This window comes from Phyllostomus discolor, chromosome 2 (genome assembly GCF_004126475.2).
Source record: "Phyllostomus discolor isolate MPI-MPIP mPhyDis1 chromosome 2, mPhyDis1.pri.v3, whole genome shotgun sequence".
Taxonomy (NCBI): domain Eukaryota; kingdom Metazoa; phylum Chordata; class Mammalia; order Chiroptera; family Phyllostomidae; genus Phyllostomus; species Phyllostomus discolor.
The window spans coordinates 193,790,432-193,813,403 of record NC_040904.2 but is presented as its reverse complement, the minus strand read 5'-3'; the positions used below and the strand labels follow the sequence as shown (position 1 = coordinate 193,813,403).

Sequence of the window (22,972 nt, the reverse complement as noted above, 5' to 3'; positions counted from 1 at the left end):
CACTCTGCTCCTTCTTCAACTCTCACCTGCCATTCCAAACAACTGCTTCATCTTGTGAAGGCTCCAACTTGACTTCCATAGTTAAGGAAAGTCTTATATTTAGGACGCAGGTGTTGGTTTCATAAGGTTTGAGATTCCAAGTTCAGGGGCTCTAGATCTGAGACCGCAATTCTGGGAATGTGTGCCAAAACTCCAAGGAGCTGACCCAGGTATTGGGCAACAGGTAGCAATGGTGATAGGGACTATGTATAGCAGGCATGTCAAACTGATTTTCACCAGGGCCCACATCAGCCTCACGGTTGCCTTCAAAGGGCTGAATGCAGTTTTAGGACTGTATAAATGTAACTACTCTTTAACTAGGGGCAAGGAGCTCAGCACTGCTGCCAGGTAGAAACAAGGTGCTGAGCTGGATAAAACAAGGTGGAGGGCTGTATTTGGCCCCTGGGCCTTGTGTTTGCCACCTGTGATGCATAGTACTCACTTTTTAGCGGAGGGTATAAAACCATAAGTGAACTTTGCCTTACCTGACTCAGAAGCTAAAGTCCTTCTGATTTTGCATCTACCAGTGCCCCTCCCCTTTCCAACAGGATCTGGGCCAAAGAGCAAAATAAGAGGAAGTTATAAATAAATTAAAAGTAGCTAAAGAACAAGGCCAGTTCACCAAGGAAGAATGATGTGTCAGTCTTGCCTTAGCCTTAACTTAAAGGAAACTTTTTAAAATTTAGGTATTATAGGGAAGAACTTTGTAATTTGGATATCCTCAGGGATTTACTCTACAGAATTAATTATTTGCACCATAAACTGTTTTGAAACATCACACCAAATTCTCTCTTAATCTGCTACCTGTGTGTACAGCCTAGATACCCAGTAAGTGCCCGAGACTCAAGAATGAGTCATTCTCTGCTCAAGCATGTGGCAGTCGTCACACCAGGCAAGAATGTTCAGGTGTGACAGACGGAGTAATCAGCACAGTTTGTAGCTCCAGGGAAGAAGTCTAGTGACCGGCCGCCATGGCTTCTGACAAAGGTGAAATGGATCGAGGTCCTGGTAAGTTTCATATTCTTGAAGAGAGCAGAAATTCTTCATGTGTGTGTCTTGCTTGTGTCCTTGGGCATGTTCCAACTTTCCTATTTATTATTGAATTAATACCATTCTCTTAAAAATATAATTTTATTTACTTTATTAAAAATTATCTGCCTTCCTGTGGGTATTATCATTTGTTTTTGTTTCTGTTTTTTGTTGTTGTTGTTCTTTTTTGGTATTATTTCTTGAAGGGGACTAATCTGAAGTTTTTCCAGACTGGTGACTGGCTGTGTCTGATAAAATAAGATTTATTTATTTTTATTTTTTTTAAGATTTTATTTATTTATTTTTAGAGAGGGAAGGGAGGTAGAAAGACAGAGAGAGAAACATTAATGTGTGGTTGCTGGGGGTCATGGCCTGCAACCCAGGCATGTACCCTGAGTGGTAATCGAACCTGCGACACTTTGGTTCTCAGCCCACGCTCAATCCACTGAGCTATACCAGCCAGGGCAGATTTATTATTATTATTATTAATAGTAACTATTCCTATCCAGAAATAATTTTGAATCAAATGACACTACTAAATCAGTGCTTGTTTCACCATAATAAAAAATTCAAGAAAACGTATAACTGTTAAATAACTATTTAAGATACCAACAGGAGTGATGACATAGGGGCATGTAAATTATTTAAGGTTTAGTTAGTTAACTTTAAAACATTCATGAGAGAGGGAGAAGACATCAGGCTCTGGAAGGAAGTAATTTTCAGATCAGATGGGATTGGAACTGGATTCTGAAAGAGTAGAATTTAAGTTGGCAAACAGAAGGCAATTCCACGTTGGTTGACACAAGATTTTGAGAGAATTGTGTTTGGAATATACAGAGTAAACTGGTTAGGCTAGAGAAGAGTTTGTGGAAATAATCTACAGTGAAATTAGAAGGCAAATTTGATGTGTTATTATAGTGGGCCCTGAATGCCAGGCTAAGGAAATTGAGGTCAATATTTTTGGTAAGAGGACATCTCTGGAGAAGTTGGAAATAGCTTGGAGATGACTGAAATAATGCTTTAGACACACGTACCTGGCATCTGATGCCTTCTGGACTAGAATCAGAAAAGACTGGAAGCAGGAAGACCAGTTAGAAGACTATTGCAAGAGTGTGGGCATGATGTGATTGGGGATAATAAGCTATCAGTTTTGGGTTTTAGAAAACAATATTTTTTTCTCCATTATATTTTCTCCCTTTTAAAATTGTCTTGTGAGTGTCATGTTGGGGGAAAGACTAAAGACATTATTTAGTTGAAGTACAAGGTTAATTTCCCTGGACTTTGCTAAAAAAGTGGTGTGTTTTACCCCTCAAACCTTCCTGACTCGCGTGGCTGGCATCTTTGCTTCACATCCCAAGGGTAGATACTGAGAATACATCTCACTCTCACTCTTTCTGAAGTTCTCACTGCTGCTTCACTTCCTTCAAAGCAAGTGCCCTCCCATCATCGACATGACCTTCTTCTGCAGGTATGGCCTCTCTCTTTCTGTAACGCCCCCTATGGAGCAGATCAGCTGGTTTCAGGGCCCTGATTTGGATTAAGGTCTGAGCAGTGCCCATTCCAAGGTCTCAGCCATCCCTTTTCTTTTCCTTCTGAGTGCTCAAATTCCCTGTTCCTTCTTTTAGGGGTAAGGTTTATTCTTCAGGTCACACTTAGTATTTCTTGACTCTGTTCTGTATCCTGACCCATGATGTAACTGGGAGGCAGCTCCCCCCACCCATTACAGAGCCTGCATGAGAGTTTGAAGATGGTTCACTCCACCCCATGGGGCAACAGCTGTTTGAACTAATAACTACGGCAGCCATGAAAGGCAGAGAATACGAGAGTGCTAGCATGTGTAGCCGATTGTGGGAGGAGTTGGAATTGGGGTTACGGAGGAAGTTCCAGGCTGGAATTTAAACAAAAAGATAGTCCACCATGTGGAATGAGAGATAATGTGGGACCATGTGGGGGGAAAAGAGGGGTGGAAAGACTCTCATTGGTCCTCCATGAAGAGGTGCCAAGTGGTTTGGGATTAAGAACTGGAGACTGAGGGAACACAGCTGATGGTGCTGGAAGCCGTGGGAGACCTGCCCAGCAGAGCACGGATGACTGGGAGGAACCAGAAGTGAGCTGCAGACTTCTGTTTTTTTCCTTCTGGAAGGCAGTACTTCTGACTGGCATGCTCTGAGACTGGCCTGACTGGGCAAAGGGGTGACGGCAGGAATGTGTGTTTGTGGGTGTATCTTCATTTTTAAAGGGAGTGAGATTTAATGGCAGAATTTCATTATTCTAAAACCTGTATAACTTTTAACTAAATAGTTCCTTTTTACAAAACTCTGGCATTGAGACCCACAGTTCCTGATACAATGGTGATGGCGGGGATGAAGAATCTAGAGGAACAAAAGACCCCAGGGGGTGCGGATTGTTTCTATCACACACACACACACACACACACACACACACACACAGCCTTGAGCAGAACGCCTCCTATTTCGGAGGAAGTGTCACCCGGATGTGACTGTGGTTCAGAAATGGCACCTGAGAGTTAAGGTTTGGCCAGGAGGGTGGACTCAACCTGTCTGCACCTCCACACTGCCACTTCATTCTCAGAGTGGGAGGGCCTTCTGTGTCTCTCTCGGACCCACTGAGAAGGGGTATCATATTAGAAAACCTTCGGTTCTGTGTCTAGCTTTACGGACCTCTGCTTTCTTAGAAAAGAGACATTAGTGATAGTAATTGGGCCTTTTAATGCCTCCCCAGGCAAATTTTAGTTTCCAAATAACTAGAGGGGAAATCTTCAACATGAGTTCTTGTTGCCAAACTAAATGGCCTAGGTTCTCCCAAGTAAAACACATGAGTTGTCTCTCTGCTCTCCAAGTTTTGGAATTCTGCCCCATGACTAGTCCGGATTCAGGCCAGATCAGTGCGCATTTCATCCCCAGAGTTCTGGGTCTTGAGAGGCACAATCCTCTGAAATCTAGTAAGTTTTTTTTTTTAATTTGAATCATTCCCACATTCTCTAGAAGGCCCTATATGGTCAAGCTCATCTCTTATCATTGTGTATCTTTCTATTTTTCGTCCTCACCTGCCCACTGATTTTAGAGAGACGGGAAGGGAGGGAGAGGGAGGAAGAGAAATAACTGATGTAATCTGCTGCCTCTTGCACGTGCCCCTACCAGGGACAAACCTGCAGCCTAGGCGTGTGCCCTGACCGCCAGTTGAATCTGCGGTCTTGGTTTATGTACAATACTCCAACCTACTGAGCCACACCAGCCAGAGCCACCATTGTAGATCTTGATCACTCTGACGTAGCAAGGCTATTCCTCGTTCTTCCTCAAACATGTCAACGTCTTCCCACCTTAAGTTTTTGCACTTGCTGTTTCCCCTTCTCAGAATGCTCTTGCTTGATGTCCACATGTCTTGCTTCACTTTCCATTCAGACCTCTTCATAAAAGCCTTCCCTGACCCACCTCTGCAAGGTCGCCCCATCCCGCCTTCACTTTTGTTCTCCTTACAATGCTTTTCACAGCACTTGTCACTGTTAAATTAATATCCGTATTTATTTACTTACACTCTCTCTCCCTTTATAAGCTCTACTGACATGAAGATAAGGTTTGTTACGTTCTTCGTTTCTACTTAGAACAGTGACTAACCTTTAATAGCTCTCAGAACTTGCTGAAAGAATATGTAAGTGAATCTCTCCCCACCCTGTGTAGATTGTACTTTGCCAAGTTCCAGGGGTGACTTATCTGCTGGTCACTAATACCCTCTTCCTGGCCGCCCTGGATATTTTGCCCCTTTGTGATAGCCAGCTGAAGGGCACAGGACCAGCTGGGCTCCCGGCAATCCCAGGGAGTCTTCTGACTGAAGCAGGGATCAGGAGGACAGTTCTCCCTTATCCATGGTTTCACTTCCCATGGTTTCAGTTACCTGCAGTCAACGGCAGTCTGAAAATAGTAACTAAAAATCCTGAAACAAACAATTCATAAGTTTTAAATTGTGTGTCCTTCTGAGCAGTGTGATGCATCTTGTGTCTTTCTGCTCTGTCCCACCCAGGATATGAAGCACCCCTTTGTCCTGTTTCCATGCTGTATACGTTCCCAGCCTGCCCTTAGTCACACAGTAGACTTCTGGGTTACCAGATTGACTGTCGTGGTATCACAGTGCTTGTGTTCAGGTGACCCTTATTCTACTTCATAATGGCCCCAGAGCACAAGAGTAGTGATGCTGGTAATTCAGATTTGTCAAGGAGAAACCGTAAAGGGCTTTCTTTAAGTGAAAAGTTAAGTACAGTGCAATAAGATATTTTGAGATATACAGCACATTCACATAACTTTTATTACACTATATTGTTATACTTGTTCTATTTATTATTAGTTATTGTTGTTAATTTCTTACCATGCCTAATTTATAAGTTGAATTTTACCATAGGTATGTACATATAAGAAACAATATGGTATATATAGAGTTCAATACCATTGTGGTTTCAGGCATGTACTGAGGAGTCTCAGAACACATCCCTTGTGGGTGAAGGGGGACAGCTGTATCCCATTCTCTGATACCTTGTGCGTTAGGAGCTGGTGATGTACAACATCAATTTTTACTTCCTAGCCCCCCCTGTTCTGTCCTTTTCCTAAGAGCAATGATTATTGCCTATTTCTCTTCCTCCTTCCAGGGTAACATGATTGAAAGAGAGAATTTTTCCACCTTTGAGAGCTTCTATGTAGCAGGATTTTGCTGTCAATGCCTTCAGTAACCACTGGGCTGGTTCTCTTTCACTGGTTCAATGATATCTCCCTGTATGCTTTTTGCAAATGCTTTTTCTTACTCATCACTTATGCAGATGTCTTTTCTCCTTTCTCTTGATTTGTAGTTAAAACATGTATATATATATTTGAAGCCTATGGTTTCCCATCTTCTCTCCATACTACCAAATATTGTTTCTGTAAATTGTAATTTTAATTGAGATAATCATAGCTTAAAACATGAAGCCTTAAGAAACACTACAGCCCTGATTGGTGTGATGCAGTGGGTTGGGTGTCATCCTGTAACAGGGTGCAGCCAAGAGGGGGGACCCCAAATAGGGATTTGGAATGGGGTCCAGAACTCAAGGTGTCTAGGAATTATTAGGATGTCCTCACCCGCTTCCCCCACAGGTGTGGGTTGGGGGAAGGGACAAGTGGATCAGGGCCATTGAGAGCTATTTTGCATAGCAACAGCTTTGCAGCTAACCTCTAGTATGGTCATTTAACATTTCTATAACCTTTAACTGGTTACATAGATATGTTAAATAGCTGTGACCCTGCTCTGAGCTGGGGGAATGGAAGTAACTTCCCCACCAAGACGTAACTGGGGGCAGGTCCCTCTAATTACAGTGCCTGAGTGGGAGCTTGGAGAGGATTGGCTCCATGACCTGGGGCCAAGCCTGCCCTGACTCACGATGGCAGCCCAGTAAAGCTGGAAGGATATGAGAGTGATGGCAAGTATAGACGATTGTGGGAGGAGTCGGAAATGGGGCTGCAGAGGAGGATTGGTGTGGGGATTTAAACCCAGATGTGGCAGCCATTGGAGGGAGAACCACGTGGCTTTGGCAGAGTGGGTTCTCCCACAGCTTTAGAAGGGGGAACCACCACCCGGCTTTAGCAGAGATCCCTGTGACACAGCTGATGGTGCCGGGGACCGAGGAAGGCCTACCAGATGAGATGGATTACTGGGAAGAACTGGGGGCTGCCTGAGCCACTGACTTCTATTTCTTTTCCTGAGATACAGTACCCCAGACTGGGCAAAGCAGGGAAGGAAAGACTGTGTGTGTTTGTGGGTGTTTTAAGGGACTTTGGGATTTTGATGAAGACATTAAGTCACTGCTTTAAGTTTGTATAGCATTAAACAAACATTTCCGTTCCTTTTCATGAATCTTTGGCATTGAGAGAGGACTTTCCTCTGGCAGTGGACATAATGAACCTGGGGGATTTCTTTTGATAATAGTACACTGCCCTCAGACCCCCTTGGCCCCTTGTGTTCTGTAATAATCCTGCAAACTGGAAAGTCACTGGTTCAATTCCCAGTCAGGGCACATGCCTGGGCTGCAGGCCAGGTTCCTTATTGGGGGCGCTCGGGAAGCAAACGATAGATGTTTCTCTCACACGTCAGTGTTTCTCTCCCTAGAGAGAGGGAAAATTCCCCTCCCTTTCCCTCTCTCTAAAAATAAATTTTAAAAAATCTTTAAAAAAAGTTTATAAAAGAGGAGAGAGAAGATGGCAGCCAACAATATTACAACATACATGGAAACTGGAGATAAAAAATTGTAGCAGACATTGAAAAACCAGACAGTAAGGAGACCACTTCAGGATAATAAGGGCCCAGGGATCAGCCTTGGAACCAGAGAGGCTGCAGCCCCAGGCCCAGTGCTCTGGGGTCTGCCTCAGGGCACGGGGGAGAGAGTTGGGTCAACTGCTCCCTCCCTGGCCAAACAAGGATTGAGCAGCACCGGGGGAGGCCTGGTTGCTTGAAGGTACAGAGAGGGGAGTGAGGACTGAGAGACAATCACACAGGGGCTGTGGGCACCCACGCATAGCCCTGGGAAGAGTGTGCGCCGGAGCCTGTGCAACAAAGGGCGGCCTGGCTGCACGCCCGCACTCGCAACCCAGAAAGAGTATGGTTTTGTGGAAGACCTGGAGCCCACAGTTGTGAACATGGAAAAGGTGCCAGCGCTCCGCAGGATCCCTGGTGCAGTGCACTCCACTCAGGATCCCTGAGCCCACACATGTGAACCCGGAAAAGGCGTGGGCACTCCGCAGGTTCCCCAGAGCACACAGCCGTGAACATGGGGAAGGTGAGTGCACTCCACACTCTGCAGGATCCAGGGAGACAGCGGCCGTGAGCTCCAGAGAGTGTGCTTAGGACGGCCCAGATCCCACACTCATGGCCCTGTGGAGAGGCGCCAGACTGGCTCTGGGGAGAATGTGCGGCTAGCCCTGGGGAGAGTACACAAGAGGCTGTCTGAGTGCTGATCAGGAAGGGAGAAAAGCAATACCAATTGCCCCTCAGCCTGCTGAAGCCAGCAAGACCAGAAAAAACGGTTTGGTCAGTTGGAAACCAACAAGAGATTTTTTTTTGTTATTTTGTCTTTTTTTTAAGTAACTTTGAATTTTTTAATTATTATTTTTATACCTCTCAATTCCTTATGCTTCTCTTTTTTTTTCTTTCTAATGTTATTCCTTCTTTCTAATTTTTTTAAAAGATGTTATTTATTTATTTTTTTTAGAGAGGGAAGGGAGGGAGAAAAAGAGAGAGAGAGAAACATCAATGGGAGGTTGCTGAGGGCCGCGGCCTGCAACCCAGGCATGTACCCTGACTGGGAATCGAACCTGCGACACTTTGGTTCTCAGTCTGAGCTCAATCCACTGAGCTACGCCAGCCAGGCCCTTCTTTCTAAATTTATCCCTTCTTCCTTCCATCTTCTGCTTTTTTTTTCTTTTTTTCTTTTTTTTGAACCAGCAAGTTATTTTATATTTGTATTATCTTTTTTATTATTCTTACATTTTTTATTTTAACAGTATTTTGGTATTCCTCTTCTTTCTGTATAGTCTTCTTTGCTTGGCTTTTTATATTGTATCATTTGACAGGTTTCCCCTGTTATTCATAGTGTACTGCTAATTTACTGTCCTTCATTTGTGTTCCATTAGTACACTACTCAAGGTTCTATACTCCCTATTTTTGTTATCTAGATCTCATAGATTCTGTCATATGATTGTTGCTCTAATACTATTGTAAATAATAGCTATTCCATACAATTGTAAATACTACACAACACCCCTCCCAGATCTTAGCCCACTTCATGGTTTCTTGAACTCTATTTACTATAGTGGTTAACTCTATTTTCTCACACACTACACCTGTTTACTATTCTTTGCTCTCACCCTACCTCCAAATTGGACCTCCCACAACCTCACTGCTTTCTAGATCCAACTCAAAATCCTTTCCTCTCCAATAAGAGTCTTATCTTCTTTCCATCCTTTCTAAAAAGTGGCTAGTGGGGTGGAAGATCACAGTTAACACTATACATAGCCAAAGGATCTCTTATCTCTTCTCTACTGGCTGCTACTGTAAATATCATAGAATACCTATTATAAATATCATAGGGGGAAGCTGTGAACACCAGGATAGCCGAAGGAGACTGCACCACTGAATCTCACAGGTATTCTACTACAGAAGTTCACACCCATAAACACAGGAATCCAGAACAGCTCAATTTAGGAAACAGAGGCTAACAAGAGGAGTCTCATGAACAATGAAAAGACAAAGAAACAATCCCCAAATGAAGGGGAAAGAGGAAGCCTCAGAAAGAATGCTAAATGAAATAGAGGCAACTCAATTATCAGATATTGAGTTCAAAGAAATGGTTATCAGGAAGCTCAATGAGCTCACAATGAGCTGCCAGAAACTACAGAGAAACTACAACGAACTCACTGCAAACTATATCAACATGAAAAAGGAAATAGAAGCTATCAACAAGGGCCAAGAGGAAATGAAGAATACGATTTCTGAACTGAAGAACACAGTAGAAGGAATCAAAAGCAGGATCGATGAAGCAGAAGATTGGATCAGTGAATTGGAGGACAAAGTAGAAAAAAAAACACCCAGAAAGAGCAAAAAAAAAAAAAAAAAAGGGAAACGAGGCTCAGAAAGAATGAAGAGGGATTAAGAGAAATGCAAGACAATTTGCATTTGCAATTTACAATTAATAATATCCGTATAATAGGGATACCAGAAGGAGGAGAAGAAGAGCAAGAAATAGAAAACCTATTTGAAAAAGTAATGATGGAAAATTTTCCTAATTTGATGAGATAAAAAACCACACAAATCCAGGAAACACGGAGAGTCCCAATCAAGAGGAACCCAAAAAGGCCTACCTCAAGACACATCATAATTAAAATGGCAAAATTCCAAGACAAAGAGAGAATCTTAAAGGCAGCAAGGGAGAAACAGGAAGTAACATACAAGGGAGCTCCAATAAGGCTAGCAACTGATTTCTCAATGGAAACGCTCCAAGCCAGAAGAGAATGGCAAGAAATATTCCAAGTAATGAGAACCAGAGGTCTGCAACCAAGGCTACTTTACCCTTCAAGGCTTTCAATCAAGATAGAAGGCCAAATAAGAAGCTTCCCAGACAAAAGAAGTCTAAAAGAATATACCTCCACCAAACCAGCTCTGTAAGAGATGCTAAAGGGACTGCTTTAAGGAAAGGAAGGGGGAGAGAGAGAGAGAAAGAGAGAGAGAGAGAGAGAGGGAGAGAGAGAGGAACACAGGTACATAAATGGCAATGAATAAGTACCTGTCAATAATAACCTTAAATGTAAATGGATTAAATGCTCCAAACAAAAGACTTAGAATAGCTGAATGGATAAGAAAGCATGACCCACACATATGCTGCCTGCAAGAGACCCACCTCAGGATAAAAGACCTATAGAGGCTGAAAGTAAAGGGATGGAAACAAATTTTCCAAGCAAATAAACAGGAAAAAAAAAAGTCGGGGTAGCAATACTCATATCAGACAAAATAGACTTCCATAAAAGGTCCATAAAGAGAGACCCAGAAGGTCACTTCATAATACTCAAGGGAAGAATCCATCAAGAAGACATAAACATTGTAAATATATATGCACCCAACATAGGAGCACCCAAATACATGAAGAAAATCTTAGAGGACTTCAAGGAAGATATTGACAGCAACACAATTATAGTGGGGGCTTTTAACACCCCACTGTCAAAAATGGACAGATCTTCCAAACAAAATATTGACAAAGATATCATGGCATTGAACAATGCCCTAGATGAAATGGACTTAACTGACATATACAGAGCCCTCCATCCCAAAGAAGCTAAATACACATTCTTTTCAAATGTACATGGAACATTTTCAAAGATAGACCACATGATAGCACACAAAACAAGCCTCAACAAATTCAAGAAAATTGAAATCATACCAAGCATTTTCTTGGATCACGAGGGTATGAAACTAGAAACCAACCCCAAGGAAAAACACCCAAAACACTTAAAATCATGGAGATTAAATAGCATGCTATTAAATAATGAATGGGTCAAGAATGAAATTAGGGAAGAAATCAAAAAGTTTCTGGAAACAAATGAAAATGAACTCACAACAACCCAAAACTTACTGGACACAGCCAAGGCAGTCCTGAGAGGGAAGTTCATAGCAACACAGGCCTACCTAAAAAAGGTAGAAACACTTCAAACAAACAATCTAACCCTATGTCTACAAGCACTTGAGGAACAACAACAAAGACAGCCCAGAGCAAGTAGAAGGAAGGAAACCAAGATCAGAGCAAAATTAAATGACAGACACTAAAAGCACAATTCTAAGGATCAATGAATCCAGGAGCTGGTTCTTTGCAAAGATAAACAAAATCGACAAGCCTTTAAGCAGGCTCATCAAGAAAAAAGAGAAGACCCAAATAAACACAATCAGAAATGAAAGAGGAGAGATTATAACTGATACCACAGAAATACAAAGGATTGTAAGAAATTACTACAAAGAACTCTATGCCAAGAAATTTGAAAACCTAGGTGAAATGGACAAATTTCTAGAAAAATATAATCTTCCAAAACTCAATGAAGAAGAAGCAGAAAGCCTGAAAATACCAATAACAGGAGATGAAGTTGAAGCAGCAATCAAAAAACTCCTGACACACAAAAGCCCTGGACCAGATGGTTTCACAGGAGAATTCTACAAAGGATTTAAGGAAGAGCTACCCCCTGTCCTTCACAGACTATTCCAAAAAATCCAAAATAATGGAAGACTCCCAAACTTTTTTTTATGAGGCCAGCATCATCCCAATCCTAAAACCAGATAAAAAAGACACAACAAAGAAAGAAAACTTCAGGCCAATATCACTGATGAATATAGACACTGAAATCCTCAATAAAATATTGGCAAACCACATCCAACTATACATTAAAAATATCATACACCATGACCAAATGTGATTCATCCCAGTGAGGCAAGGATGGTACAATATTCACAAATCAGTAATTTAATACATCACATAAACAAAAGCAAAGACAAAAATCACATGATCATATCAATAGATGCAGAAAAAGCATTTGATAAAGTACAGCACCCATTCATGATAAAAACACTCAGCAAAGTGGGAATAAAGGGAGCATTCCTCAACATAATAAAGGCCACACATGAGAGACCTATAGCTAACATCATACTCAATGGGCAAAAACTAAAATCTTTTCCACTAAGATCCGGAACAAGACGAGGCCATCCACTCTCACCACTTCTATTCAATATAATATTGGAAATTTTAGCCACGGTGATCAGACAAGAAAAGGAAATAAAAGGCATTCAAATCAGAAAAGAGGAAACAAAACTGTCACTGTTTGCAGATGACATGATAGTATACATAGAAAATCCTATCTATAGACTTGGCCAAAAAACTGCTTGACCTAATAAATGAATTTGGAAAAAGAGCAGGATACAAAGTCAATATCCAGAAATCAAAGGCATTTCTGTACACTAACAATGAAACAGCAGAAGCAGAAATCAAGAAAAAAATCCCATTCAATATAGCAAAAAGAAAAAATAAAATACCTAGCAATAAACCTAACCAAAGAGGTAAAAGACCTGTATTCAGAAAACTACATAATACTGAAGAAAGAAATCAAGGAAGACACAAGCAAATGGAAACATATACTGTGTTCATGGATTGGAAGAATTAACATTATCAAAATATCCATATTACCCAAAGCAATTTACAGATTCAATGCAATACCTATTAAAGTACCAATGGCATATTTCACAGACATAGAATAAACACTTCAAAAATTTATATGGAACCATAAATGACCCTGAATAGCTTCTGCAATTTTGAGAAAGAAGAGTAAAATAAGAGGGATCACAATACCTGATACCAAACTGTATTACAAGGCCACTGTAATCAAAACAGCCTGGTACTGGCATAAAAATAGAGACATGGACCAATGGAACAGAACAGAGAGCCCAGAAATAAACCCAAGTCTCTATGGCCAATTAATATTTGACAAAGGAGGCAGTAACATAAAATGGAGTAAAAACAGCCTCTTCAACAAATGGTGTTGAGAGATCTGGACAGCTACATGCAAAAAAATGAAACTCGACCACCAACTTACACCATACACAAAAATAAATTCGAGGTGGATAAAAGACTTAAATATAAGTCGTGACACCATAAAAATCCTAGAGGAAAACATTGGCAGGAAAATCTCAGACATTCCATGCAGCAACATTTTTACTGACATGTTCCCTAGAGCAAGGGACATAAAGGAAAGAATAAACAAATGGGATCTCATCAAAATAAAAAGTTTCTGCATGGCTAAAGAAAACAGTATTAAAATAAAAAGAGAACCAACTGTTTGGGAAAACATATTTGCCAATGATACCTCAGACAAGGGTTTGATCTCCAAAATATATAAAGAACGTACAAGACTGCACTCTAAGAAGACAAGCAACCCAATTAAAAAATGGGCAAAGGACTTAAACAGACACTTTTCCAAGGAGGACATACAGAGGATCCAGAGACACATGAAAAGATGCTCAATATCATTAACTATCAGAGACATGCAAATTAAAACCAGAATGAGATACCACTTCACACCCACTCAGAATGGCCATCATAAACAAAGCAACAAACAACAAGTGTTGGAGAGGTTGTGGAGAAAAGGGGGCCCTAGTGCATTGTTGGTGGGATTGCAGACTGGTACAACCACTATGGAAAACAGTATGGAACTTCCTCAGAAAACTAAAAGTGAATCCACCTTTTGACCCAGCAATTCCACTGTTGGGATTATATCCTAAGAACCCTGAAACACCAATCCAAAAGAACCTATGCACCCCAATGTTCATAGAACCACAATTTACAATAGGTAGGTGCTGGAAGCAACCTAGGCACCCATCAGTAAGTGAATGGATCAAAAAGCTATGGTACATTTACACAGTGGAATTCTACACAGCAGAAAGAAAGAATGAGCTCCTACCCTCTGCAACAGCATGGATGGAGCTGGAAAGCATTATGCTAAGCAAAATAAGCCAGGCAGTGAAAGACAAATACCATATGATCTCACCTTTAATAGGAACCTAAACAACAAAAGCAACAAACAAGCAAAATATAGCCAAAGACACTGAAACAGAGAACAGGTTGACAGTGACCAGAGGGGAGAGAGGAGGGAATTTCAGGGGAGAATGGGAAGGGTTTACAGGAGCAAATATAAAGGACACATGGACAAAAACTAGGGGGAGTGGAAATGGGAGGGAGGTAGGGAGAGAGGAGTGGGTGGGCTGCAATGGGAGTAAAGGACAGAAAACTGTACTTGAACAATGATTAAAATAAAATTAGAAAAAAAAGAAAAAAGTTCATTAAAAATAGAAATAATACAGACAGACTCCCTGTACATTTTTTTCAGTGTCCCCCAATAGTTACATTTTATAAAACTATAGAACAATATCACAACCAGGATATTAACATTGACAGAATCTACCAATTTTATTCAGATTTCTCCTGTTTTACTTGTACTCTTTTGTGTGTGTGTTTAGCTTTATGCAATTTTGTCACCTTATAGGTTTGTGTATTTACCCCCACAATCAAGTCTGAACAGATCCAGTGGTATAGATACCTTTTATAATCAAACCCTCCTCCCTCCTGCTTCACCCCATTCCTAACCCTTGATAACAACTGTTGATCTGTCTTTACTTCTAGAATTTTGTCATTTTAAAATGCTATATCAATGAAATCATACAGTATGCAATTTTTAGCGATTAACTTTTTTCCCTACTCAGCATAATTCCCTGGAGATTCATCCCAGTTGTTGCATATATCAACAGTTTGTTACTTTTTACTGCACAGTAGTATTCCATGGTACAGATGTCCCACAAATTGTTTAACCATTCACCTGTTGAAGGATGTATGGGCTGATTCCAATTTTTAAATATTACAAATAAAGCTAATATGGACATTTGTGTGCAGACTTTTTTGTGAACATAAGTTCTCCTGTCTCTAAGATAAATGTCCAGGAATGGAATTGCTAGGTTGTATGGTACTCATATTTTTAGTTTATTTTTTTCTAAGAAATTACCAAACAGTTTTCCTGGGTGACTGTACCAATTTACATTCCCAGCAGCAATGTATGAGAAATCCAATGTCTTACTCTCTGTAGAAATATAGATATATAGAGATAGATAGATAGATAGATAGTTATTCTGTGGTGTAGATATATAGTGAAGTTCATTTAGTCATTTACTCAGTAAATTAGGGTGTGGAATAAAATATACGTAATCCACATCTCACATAACTTATAAATAATAACAATTCAGTGTTATTATAGGCATGCAAATAGGTAGTCATGATGCAGCATGATAACTGCTGTGATAAAAGAAGTGCAGGATGCTGTGAGGGCACATAGGAATAACACCTAGGAGGCTCTTAAAAGTGATGCTTTCATTGCACTTAATCATTCTGTTGTAGTCATAAGGAAGATTACCTCATTTGGGCAAATAGATTTCAGCAGAACCCTTAAAAATCTTTCTTTTCTTGATACATTGAACTAGTCTAACCCAATTAATCCAGGAGAGAATCTTCTAACTCTATTTTCTGATATTGTTGTCAGTTTTATAAGAATAGAGCTTTTTTTTTTTCCTTAACTCAATTTGTGTATGGTTGTTATTGACATACTCATCTCTTGGTCAACAGGTCTTTCAACTGGCGATCCCACCTTGAGGTAAGAATAATGCTATCATATTTTGCTCTTCATTCAACCAAGAATAAGCTGATATTTAAAAGTTGGAGGACTACCCTGGCCAGGTATCTCAGTTGATTGGAGTGTTGTCCCAATATGCTAAGGTTGTGGGTTTGATCCCTGGTCAGGGCACATGCAGGAGTCAACCAATGGATGCATAAATGAGTGGGAAAACATACCAATGTTTCTCTCTCTCTTTTTTTTTTTAAAGATTTTATTTATTTATTTTTAGGGAGGGAAGGAAGGGGGGAGAGAGAGAGAGAGAGAGGGAGAGAAAGAGAGAGAGAGAGAGAGAGAGAGAGAAACATCAATGTGCGGTTGCTGGGGGTTATGGCCTGCAACCCAGGAATGTACCCTGGCTGGGAATCGAACCTGGGACACTTTGGTTCCCAGCCCGCGCTCAATCCACTGAGCTATGCCAGCCAGGGCCTCTCTCTTAAAAAAAATAATAAAAAAAAAGAGTTGGAGGACTACAGCTTTTTAAAATAATTTTTTCCTCTTTTACCATGCTCTCATTCTTCCTTTTCTCTTTTCCAACTTCATTCTCTATGAAGATTGATTGCTTTCTATGTCTTAGATCCTGTGTCTTTTGTTTACTGCTTAAATAAATTATCTTCCAGTTTTGTTCTGTTATTATTGTATTATTCTCGTCTCTCTTTATTTTTTTCTTTTTTTAACATTTTATTTAAATTGTTGTTGCAGTACAATTTTCTTTTACTCCCATCCCAACCCACCCACCCAGCCCTCCCCTCCTTCCTCCCATTTCCCCCTGCCCCTAGTTTTTATCCAGGTATCCTTTATACTCATTCCTGTAAACCCTTCCCCTTTTCTCCTATAATTCCCCTGAAATTCCCTCTCCTCTCCCCTCTGAACTCTTTTCACAAATGACTATAAGAACGTGCGATTTAAAGAGAGAAGAGCTGTGAAATAAAGAACAGACTGACAGAGCTCTTCTCTCTTTAAATCACACGTTCTTATAGTCATTTGTGAAAAGTCTAAGGAACTGATTTGTCACCTTGATTTCATATTCCTGTTTTATATTATATGCCCGTTTTCCAGAGAAATCATTATGACAGGGGGACTTTTGTCAAGGAATATACAAGTTTCATCTCATGATGGATAGAAGGACTCATGTATGTAATGAATGTGGTACTTTAGGGGTGAGTGAGAAGCATTAGAATGTAATAAGCTTATGACTCAACCACACTGGAAAAGAGAGTCCTCAGCATAATCCTGAGTTTGTCCAGTCACAGTTTAGACACACAGAGAATAGGATTTAAAGATGCCATTTACAGCAGGTTGAATTTCTTTCATATGAAGTATTAATATACAGAATTTAATATGGAGGAATCCTGAGGCTAAATTACTCTCTTCATAGTTTTGGCAATAGAATTCTGCTGGTAATTTAAGGCTTTTGCACCTGAGGAATAGTAAATATTAACAATTGGGCCATGGCACTTTTAAGAGTAAAATAGAGAGATTAGAATATAATGATAAAATGGACATATTTATACTTGAATCCAAGACAAACAAGCAATGGTATGGAGAGAGTGGTAGCCAAACAACATGAGTTGGGAAAAATCTGTTCATTGTGTTTGTGATAGAAACACTGCTAATTCAAGTGGACCTCCCCAGATAATTTTAAGACAGAAAAAAAAATTCCTGATATGTTATGTTTTAGATCTATCTTATAGAAGAGGGAAGCATTAAATGATTTTTTAAAGTTCTTCTAAAAATCGCATGACAATGTGCATTTTTACATTTTAGGAGAAGAATCGAGCCTTGGGAATTTGAAACGTTCTTTGACCCCAGAGAGCTCCGGAAAGAGGCCTGTTTGCTGTATGAAGTCAAGTGGGGTGAGAGTCACAAGATCTGGCGAAACTCAGGCAAAAACACCACCAAGCATGCTGAAGTCAATTTTATAGAAAAATTTGCTTCAGAAAGACGTTTGTGCTCATCCATCAGCTGCTCAATTATCTGGTTCATGTCTTGGAGTCCCTGTTGGGAATGCTGCAAAGCTATTAGAGAATTTTTGCATCAACGACCTAGTGTGACTTTAGTTATTTATGTAGCACGGCTTTATCACCACATGGATCAACAAAACCGACAAGGACTCAGGGACCTCGTTGGCAGTGGTGTGATTATCCAGATCATGAGAGCCCCAGGTAAAGGCAATTAACCAAGAATCGTAATATTTTAGGATTATATATATGAACATGAAACCTAGATAATTTTATTAACCAATGTCACCCTAATGAATTTAATTAAAAATAAAATAAACAAGAATCTTGAGTACTTATGGGAGATTGTGGTGGTGATATGTTTCCAGGGCTGGAGATTAATTATCTCAAGGTGGGAGTCTCAGAAGTAAAAGTTCAAAATAATACAAGAAAGGATCAGGTCTGAAACTCATTGTAGGAAAATTATAAAAAATACGACTCCTTTTTCTTCTTTGCCACTATGGCCTTTCAGCCATCTCTTTCTCTCTCTATCTTTTTAAGATTTTATTTATTTATTTTTAGAGAGAGGGGAAGGGAAGGAGAAAGAAAGAGAGAAATATCAATGTATGAAAGATACATCCATAGGTTGCCTCTTGCACACCCCCAACTAGGGACTGGCCTGCAACCCAGGCATGTGCCCTGATTGGGAATTGAACAGGCGACCTTTCGGTTCACAGGTCAGTACTCAATCTGTTGAACCACACCAGACAGGACTGAGCCATCTTGAAATGAACTGCTTTGAACTTTTGGGGGATTCTGGAGGAGTCTAGTTCATACACAGTATCAAATAGGACAGAGGGCTTTATATATGGTATATATTTAAGTTTGGTTTTCTTTAAGTAGCTCTCTGTTGTATTTGTTGAATGAACCGAGTTTTGCGTTCCCTTAGAGCATGACCACTGCTGGAGGAATTTTGTCAACTACCCACCTGGGAAAGATGTTCACTGGCCAAGATACCCACCTCTGTGGATGGAGCTATATGCACTGGAACTCCACTGCATAATTTTAGTAAGTTATTTTAAGAGACAAAGATTCTAATGCAAAAAAAAAAAAAATAGCATCCTTCTTCAAAATCTTCCCTGCTAATTTTTAAAAATCCTCTTCAAGGACATTTTTTCATTGCGTTTAGAGAAAGAAAAGGGGTGGAAGAGAGAGAGAGAGAGAGGAAGGCAAGAAGAGAGAGAAAAACTTCAATCACTTCCGTTCTCATACCTGCCCCTATCAGGGATTGAATCTGCAACCTGAGTACGTGCCCTGACCAGGAACTGAACCAGCAACCCTTTGGTTTATGGGGCAATGCTCCAACTCACTGAGCCACACTGGCCAGGGCCTAATAATTTTGACATGTACTTTCTTCACCATTTGTCATATATATTGGGCCTTAGTTATTTAACTACTTGACCTATCTTAAGAAAATGGAAGACAATCCCTTTCTGAAAAGTAAGTGGGAGAGGTGAATGGATCAACTGGCCTAAGATATATGTGGTCTCCCTATTAATTAGATATCATTATTACTATAACACATATTGGCTCTACAGAATTACAGATATTCTCCTTTCCTATATTGGTGTTTATTGTTCTATTGAAGAGATGTAGGTATCCCACTTGTATTCTCTTGAGAGTAATTCAGTGGTCTTCCAAATGATGTTATAAAATGTTTGTGTAATAATAGGATGAAGAAAAATATTATCCTGACTTCTTTTTTATTTCAGAATCTCCCTCCCTGTTTAATGATTTCAAGAAGATGTCAGAAACAGCTTACATGGTTCCATCTTAATCTTCAAAACTGCCATTACCAAATGATTCCACCCCCTATCCTTCTAGCTACAGGGGCAATACAACTTCCTGTTTCTTGGAGATAATAAAATGATTCTTTGAAGGCATTGATGATTCACTAGAGATTCAGTGTCATTCGAATCTAGAAACTCTCAGTTTCTGTATCTTAAATCCACAAACTATAAATTATCTAGAAATAAAGAAGACCATTCCATTCACAATAGTATCAAAAACAGAACAAAAAAAAATACACCTTCTTTTCAGCCTGAGCTGCCATTTTTCAGTAATTCACCAAATGACTAACACAAAGAGAATCACCCCCTGTAGGTTCTCTAGGCCTTTCAGAATAATACCTTACCTTGGCTGGGTGTCTCAGTTGGTTGGAGTGTCCTCCCAAACACCAAAAGTTTGCAGGTTAGATTGCTGGTTAGGGCACATACCTAGGTTGTTTGATCCCTGGACAGGGCATGTATGGGAAGCAATCCTTCAATATTTCTCTCACATTGATGTTTCTCTGTGTTTCTCACTCTCTCTCTCTTTCTCTCTCTATTCCTCTCTCTCTAAAATCAATAAACATATTTTTGGGTGAGGATTTTCAAAAAATACGAATTGTAGGAAATTAAATTACTCCTCCTGCTATTTTAAAAAAAGCATACAACCCTGACTGGTATGGCTGAGTTGATTGGTCATTGTCCCCTAAAGCAAAAAGTCCCCAGTTCAACTCCCAGTCAGGGCACATGCCTGGGTTGCAGGTTCAGTCTCTGGTCTGGGCATGTATGAGAGGCAACCAATAGATGTTTGTCTCTCACATCAACATCTCTCTCTCTCCCTCCTTTTCCCACTCTCTAAAAACAAATAGGTAAAGTTTTAAAAAAAGAAAAGAAAAGAAAGGAAATGCCCCATAAATGTTACCATGGCAAAGCTGGAAGAGTCTACAATGTCACCTAGCAAGTGGTGGGCACTGTTGTGAACAAACAAATTAAGGGCAAGATTCTTGCCAAGAGAATTAATATATGTGTTGAACATATTAAGCACTGTAAGAGCCAACACAGCTCCCTAAAATGTGTGAAGGAAAACCATCAGGAAAAGAAGGAAGCCAAAGAGAAAAGTGCTTGGGCTCGGCTGAAGCACCAGCCCGCTCCACCCAGAGAAGCGCACTTCATGAAAACTAATGGAAAGGAGCCTGAGTGGCTGGAACTCATTCCCTCTAAATTCATGGCATGACAAGTGTAAAACTTTGTACTGATTTTTAAAAAATACATAGAAATACATTTAACCAAGGAGGTGAAAACTTAAAGCTATAAGCTATTGAAAAAAAAATGAAGAAGATGCAAATAAAATGGAAGGGTATCCCATGTTCATACATTAGAAAAATTATTATTATTAAAATGTCTATACTACCTAAAGCCATCTATTGATTCAGTGCAATGTCTATGAAGATTCCAATGCAACTTTTCACAGAAAAAATACAATTCTAAAATTCATGTGGAACCACAAAAGACCTGAATAGCCAAAGCAACCATGAGAAAGAAGAACAAAGCTGGAGGAATTACAATTCCTGATTTCAAATGATGTTACAAAGCTATAGTAATCAAAAGAGTATGGTATTAACATAAAAACACAGACCAGTAGAACAGAATGGAGATTCCAGAAATAAACTTATACATATGTGGTCAACTAATATTTGGTAAGGAAAGCAGGAATACTCAATGGGGAAAGGGTAGTTTCTTCAACAGATGGTGCTGGAAAAATTGATATTCACTTGCACCACTCAGATAAATTATTTCAAAATGGTCTAAAGACTTAAATGTAATACCTGAAACCATAAAAGTCCTAAAGGAAAACATGGGGAAAAGCTCCTTGACCTTAGTCTTGGCAATAATTTTATGGGTATTATATCAAAAGTATAAGCAACAAAAACAAAAATAAACAAGTGAGACTACAGCAAATTAAAGGCTTCTCCACAGCAAAAGAAATAATCAACAAAATGAAAAGGCAACCTATGAAATGGGGGAAAATATTTGTAAACCATGTATTTGATAAAGGGGAAAATAGCCAAAATATGTAATGAATTCATACAACTCAATAGCTAAAAAACAAAAACAAAAAAGAAACAGAAAAAAAACCCTCACAAAATCTGATTTTAAAACAGGCAAAATACCTGTATACATATTATTTCCAAAGATATTCAAATGGCCAACAGCTACTAATGAAGAGTTGATCAACATTACTACTCGTCAGAAAAATGCAAATCAAAACTATGAGATAGTACCTTACACATGTTAGAATTTCTTTTTTAAAAAAGATTTTATTTATTTCTTTTTAGAGAGAGGGGAAGGGAGGGAGAGAAACATAAATGTGTGGTGGTTATCTCTCACATTCTTCCCCCTACCAGGGACCTGGCCCACAACCCAGGCATTGCCCTGACTGGGAATTGATCCAGCAATGTTTCAGTTCTTAGGCTGGCACTCCATCCACTGAACCACACCAGGCAGGGATACAGTTTCTATCATCAAAAAGACAAGAGATACATGTTGGCAAGGCTATGGCCATGTACCCTTGTACATGGTTGGTGGGAATGTAAATTGGTATAGTCAGTATGGAATATAGTATGGAGGTTCCTCAAAAAAATTAAAAAATAGGCTTGCCAGTGTTACTCAATTGGTTGGGCATCATCCTGCAAACTGAAAACTCATGGGTTCGATTCCAACTCAGGGTATATGCCTGGGTTGTGGGTTCAGTCCCTGGTTGGGGCACATGCAGGAGCCAACTGATCAATATTTCTGTCTTACATCGATGTTTTTGTCCCTCCTTCCCCCTGCCACCTCTTTCTTTTATGTTGCTGATTCATTCTTTTGCCTTTGATTCCTTCTAGAGTATTTTTCATTTCACTTATTGTATTCTTCAGTTTTGATTTTATAAGAATATTTTCTATCTCTCTACTAAACTTATCACTGTGTTCATTCATACTTCTCTTGAGTTTAGTAAGTATCCTTATGCCCGTTACTTTAAAGTCTATCTGGTAGGCTGTTTATTTCCATTTCATTTAGTTCTTTTACTAGGTTTTTGCTTCATTCTTTTATTTGGAACATAATTTTATATCTCCTCATTTTGCCTAGGACTCCGTGTTTGTTTTTATGTATTAGGTAGATCAGCTACACCTAAAGGTATTGAAAGAGTGGCCTTATGCAGGTGTCTGGTGGGGCCCAGTAGCACAGACTTCAGTGGTCACCAAGGCCAAGTGTTCCAGGGGTGTCCCCAGTGTGGGCTGCATATGGCCTTCCACAATAACTGGGTTGAGACTGTTGAGACTGTTGGCTGCCCTCTGGCCTACCTGGCTGTAAAGCTTGG

General features: G+C 39.9%; 1 protein-coding gene across 1 annotated transcript; it reads left to right on the top strand.

Moving 5' to 3' along the window:
• Positions 1 to 1,010: 1,010 nt before the first annotated feature.
• APOBEC1 (apolipoprotein B mRNA editing enzyme catalytic subunit 1) lies at positions 1,011 to 19,728 on the top strand. Its single transcript, XM_028533239.2, has 5 exons — positions 1,011 to 1,047; positions 15,800 to 15,827; positions 17,613 to 18,010; positions 18,735 to 18,853; positions 19,558 to 19,728. The coding sequence occupies exons 1-5, from the start codon at positions 1,011 to 1,013 to the stop codon at positions 19,705 to 19,707; spliced, it is 732 nt and encodes a 243-aa protein (XP_028389040.1). The 3' UTR covers positions 19,708 to 19,728.
• The last annotated feature ends 3,244 nt before the right edge of the window (positions 19,729 to 22,972 follow it).

What these genes read in the sequence shown, in the direction of transcription:
- APOBEC1 (XM_028533239.2), top strand. Translation starts at nt 1,011, where the DNA reads ATGGCTTCTGACAAAGGTGAAATGGATCGAGGTCCTG. An exon ending in CCAGATCATGAGAGCCCCAG is followed by an intron (nt 18,011 to 18,734) that starts GTAAAGGCAATT and finishes GCGTTCCCTTAG; the next exon opens with AGCATGACCACTGCTGGAGG. An exon ending in AACTCCACTGCATAATTTTA is followed by an intron (nt 18,854 to 19,557) that starts GTAAGTTATTTT and finishes TTTTTATTTCAG; the next exon opens with AATCTCCCTCCCTGTTTAAT.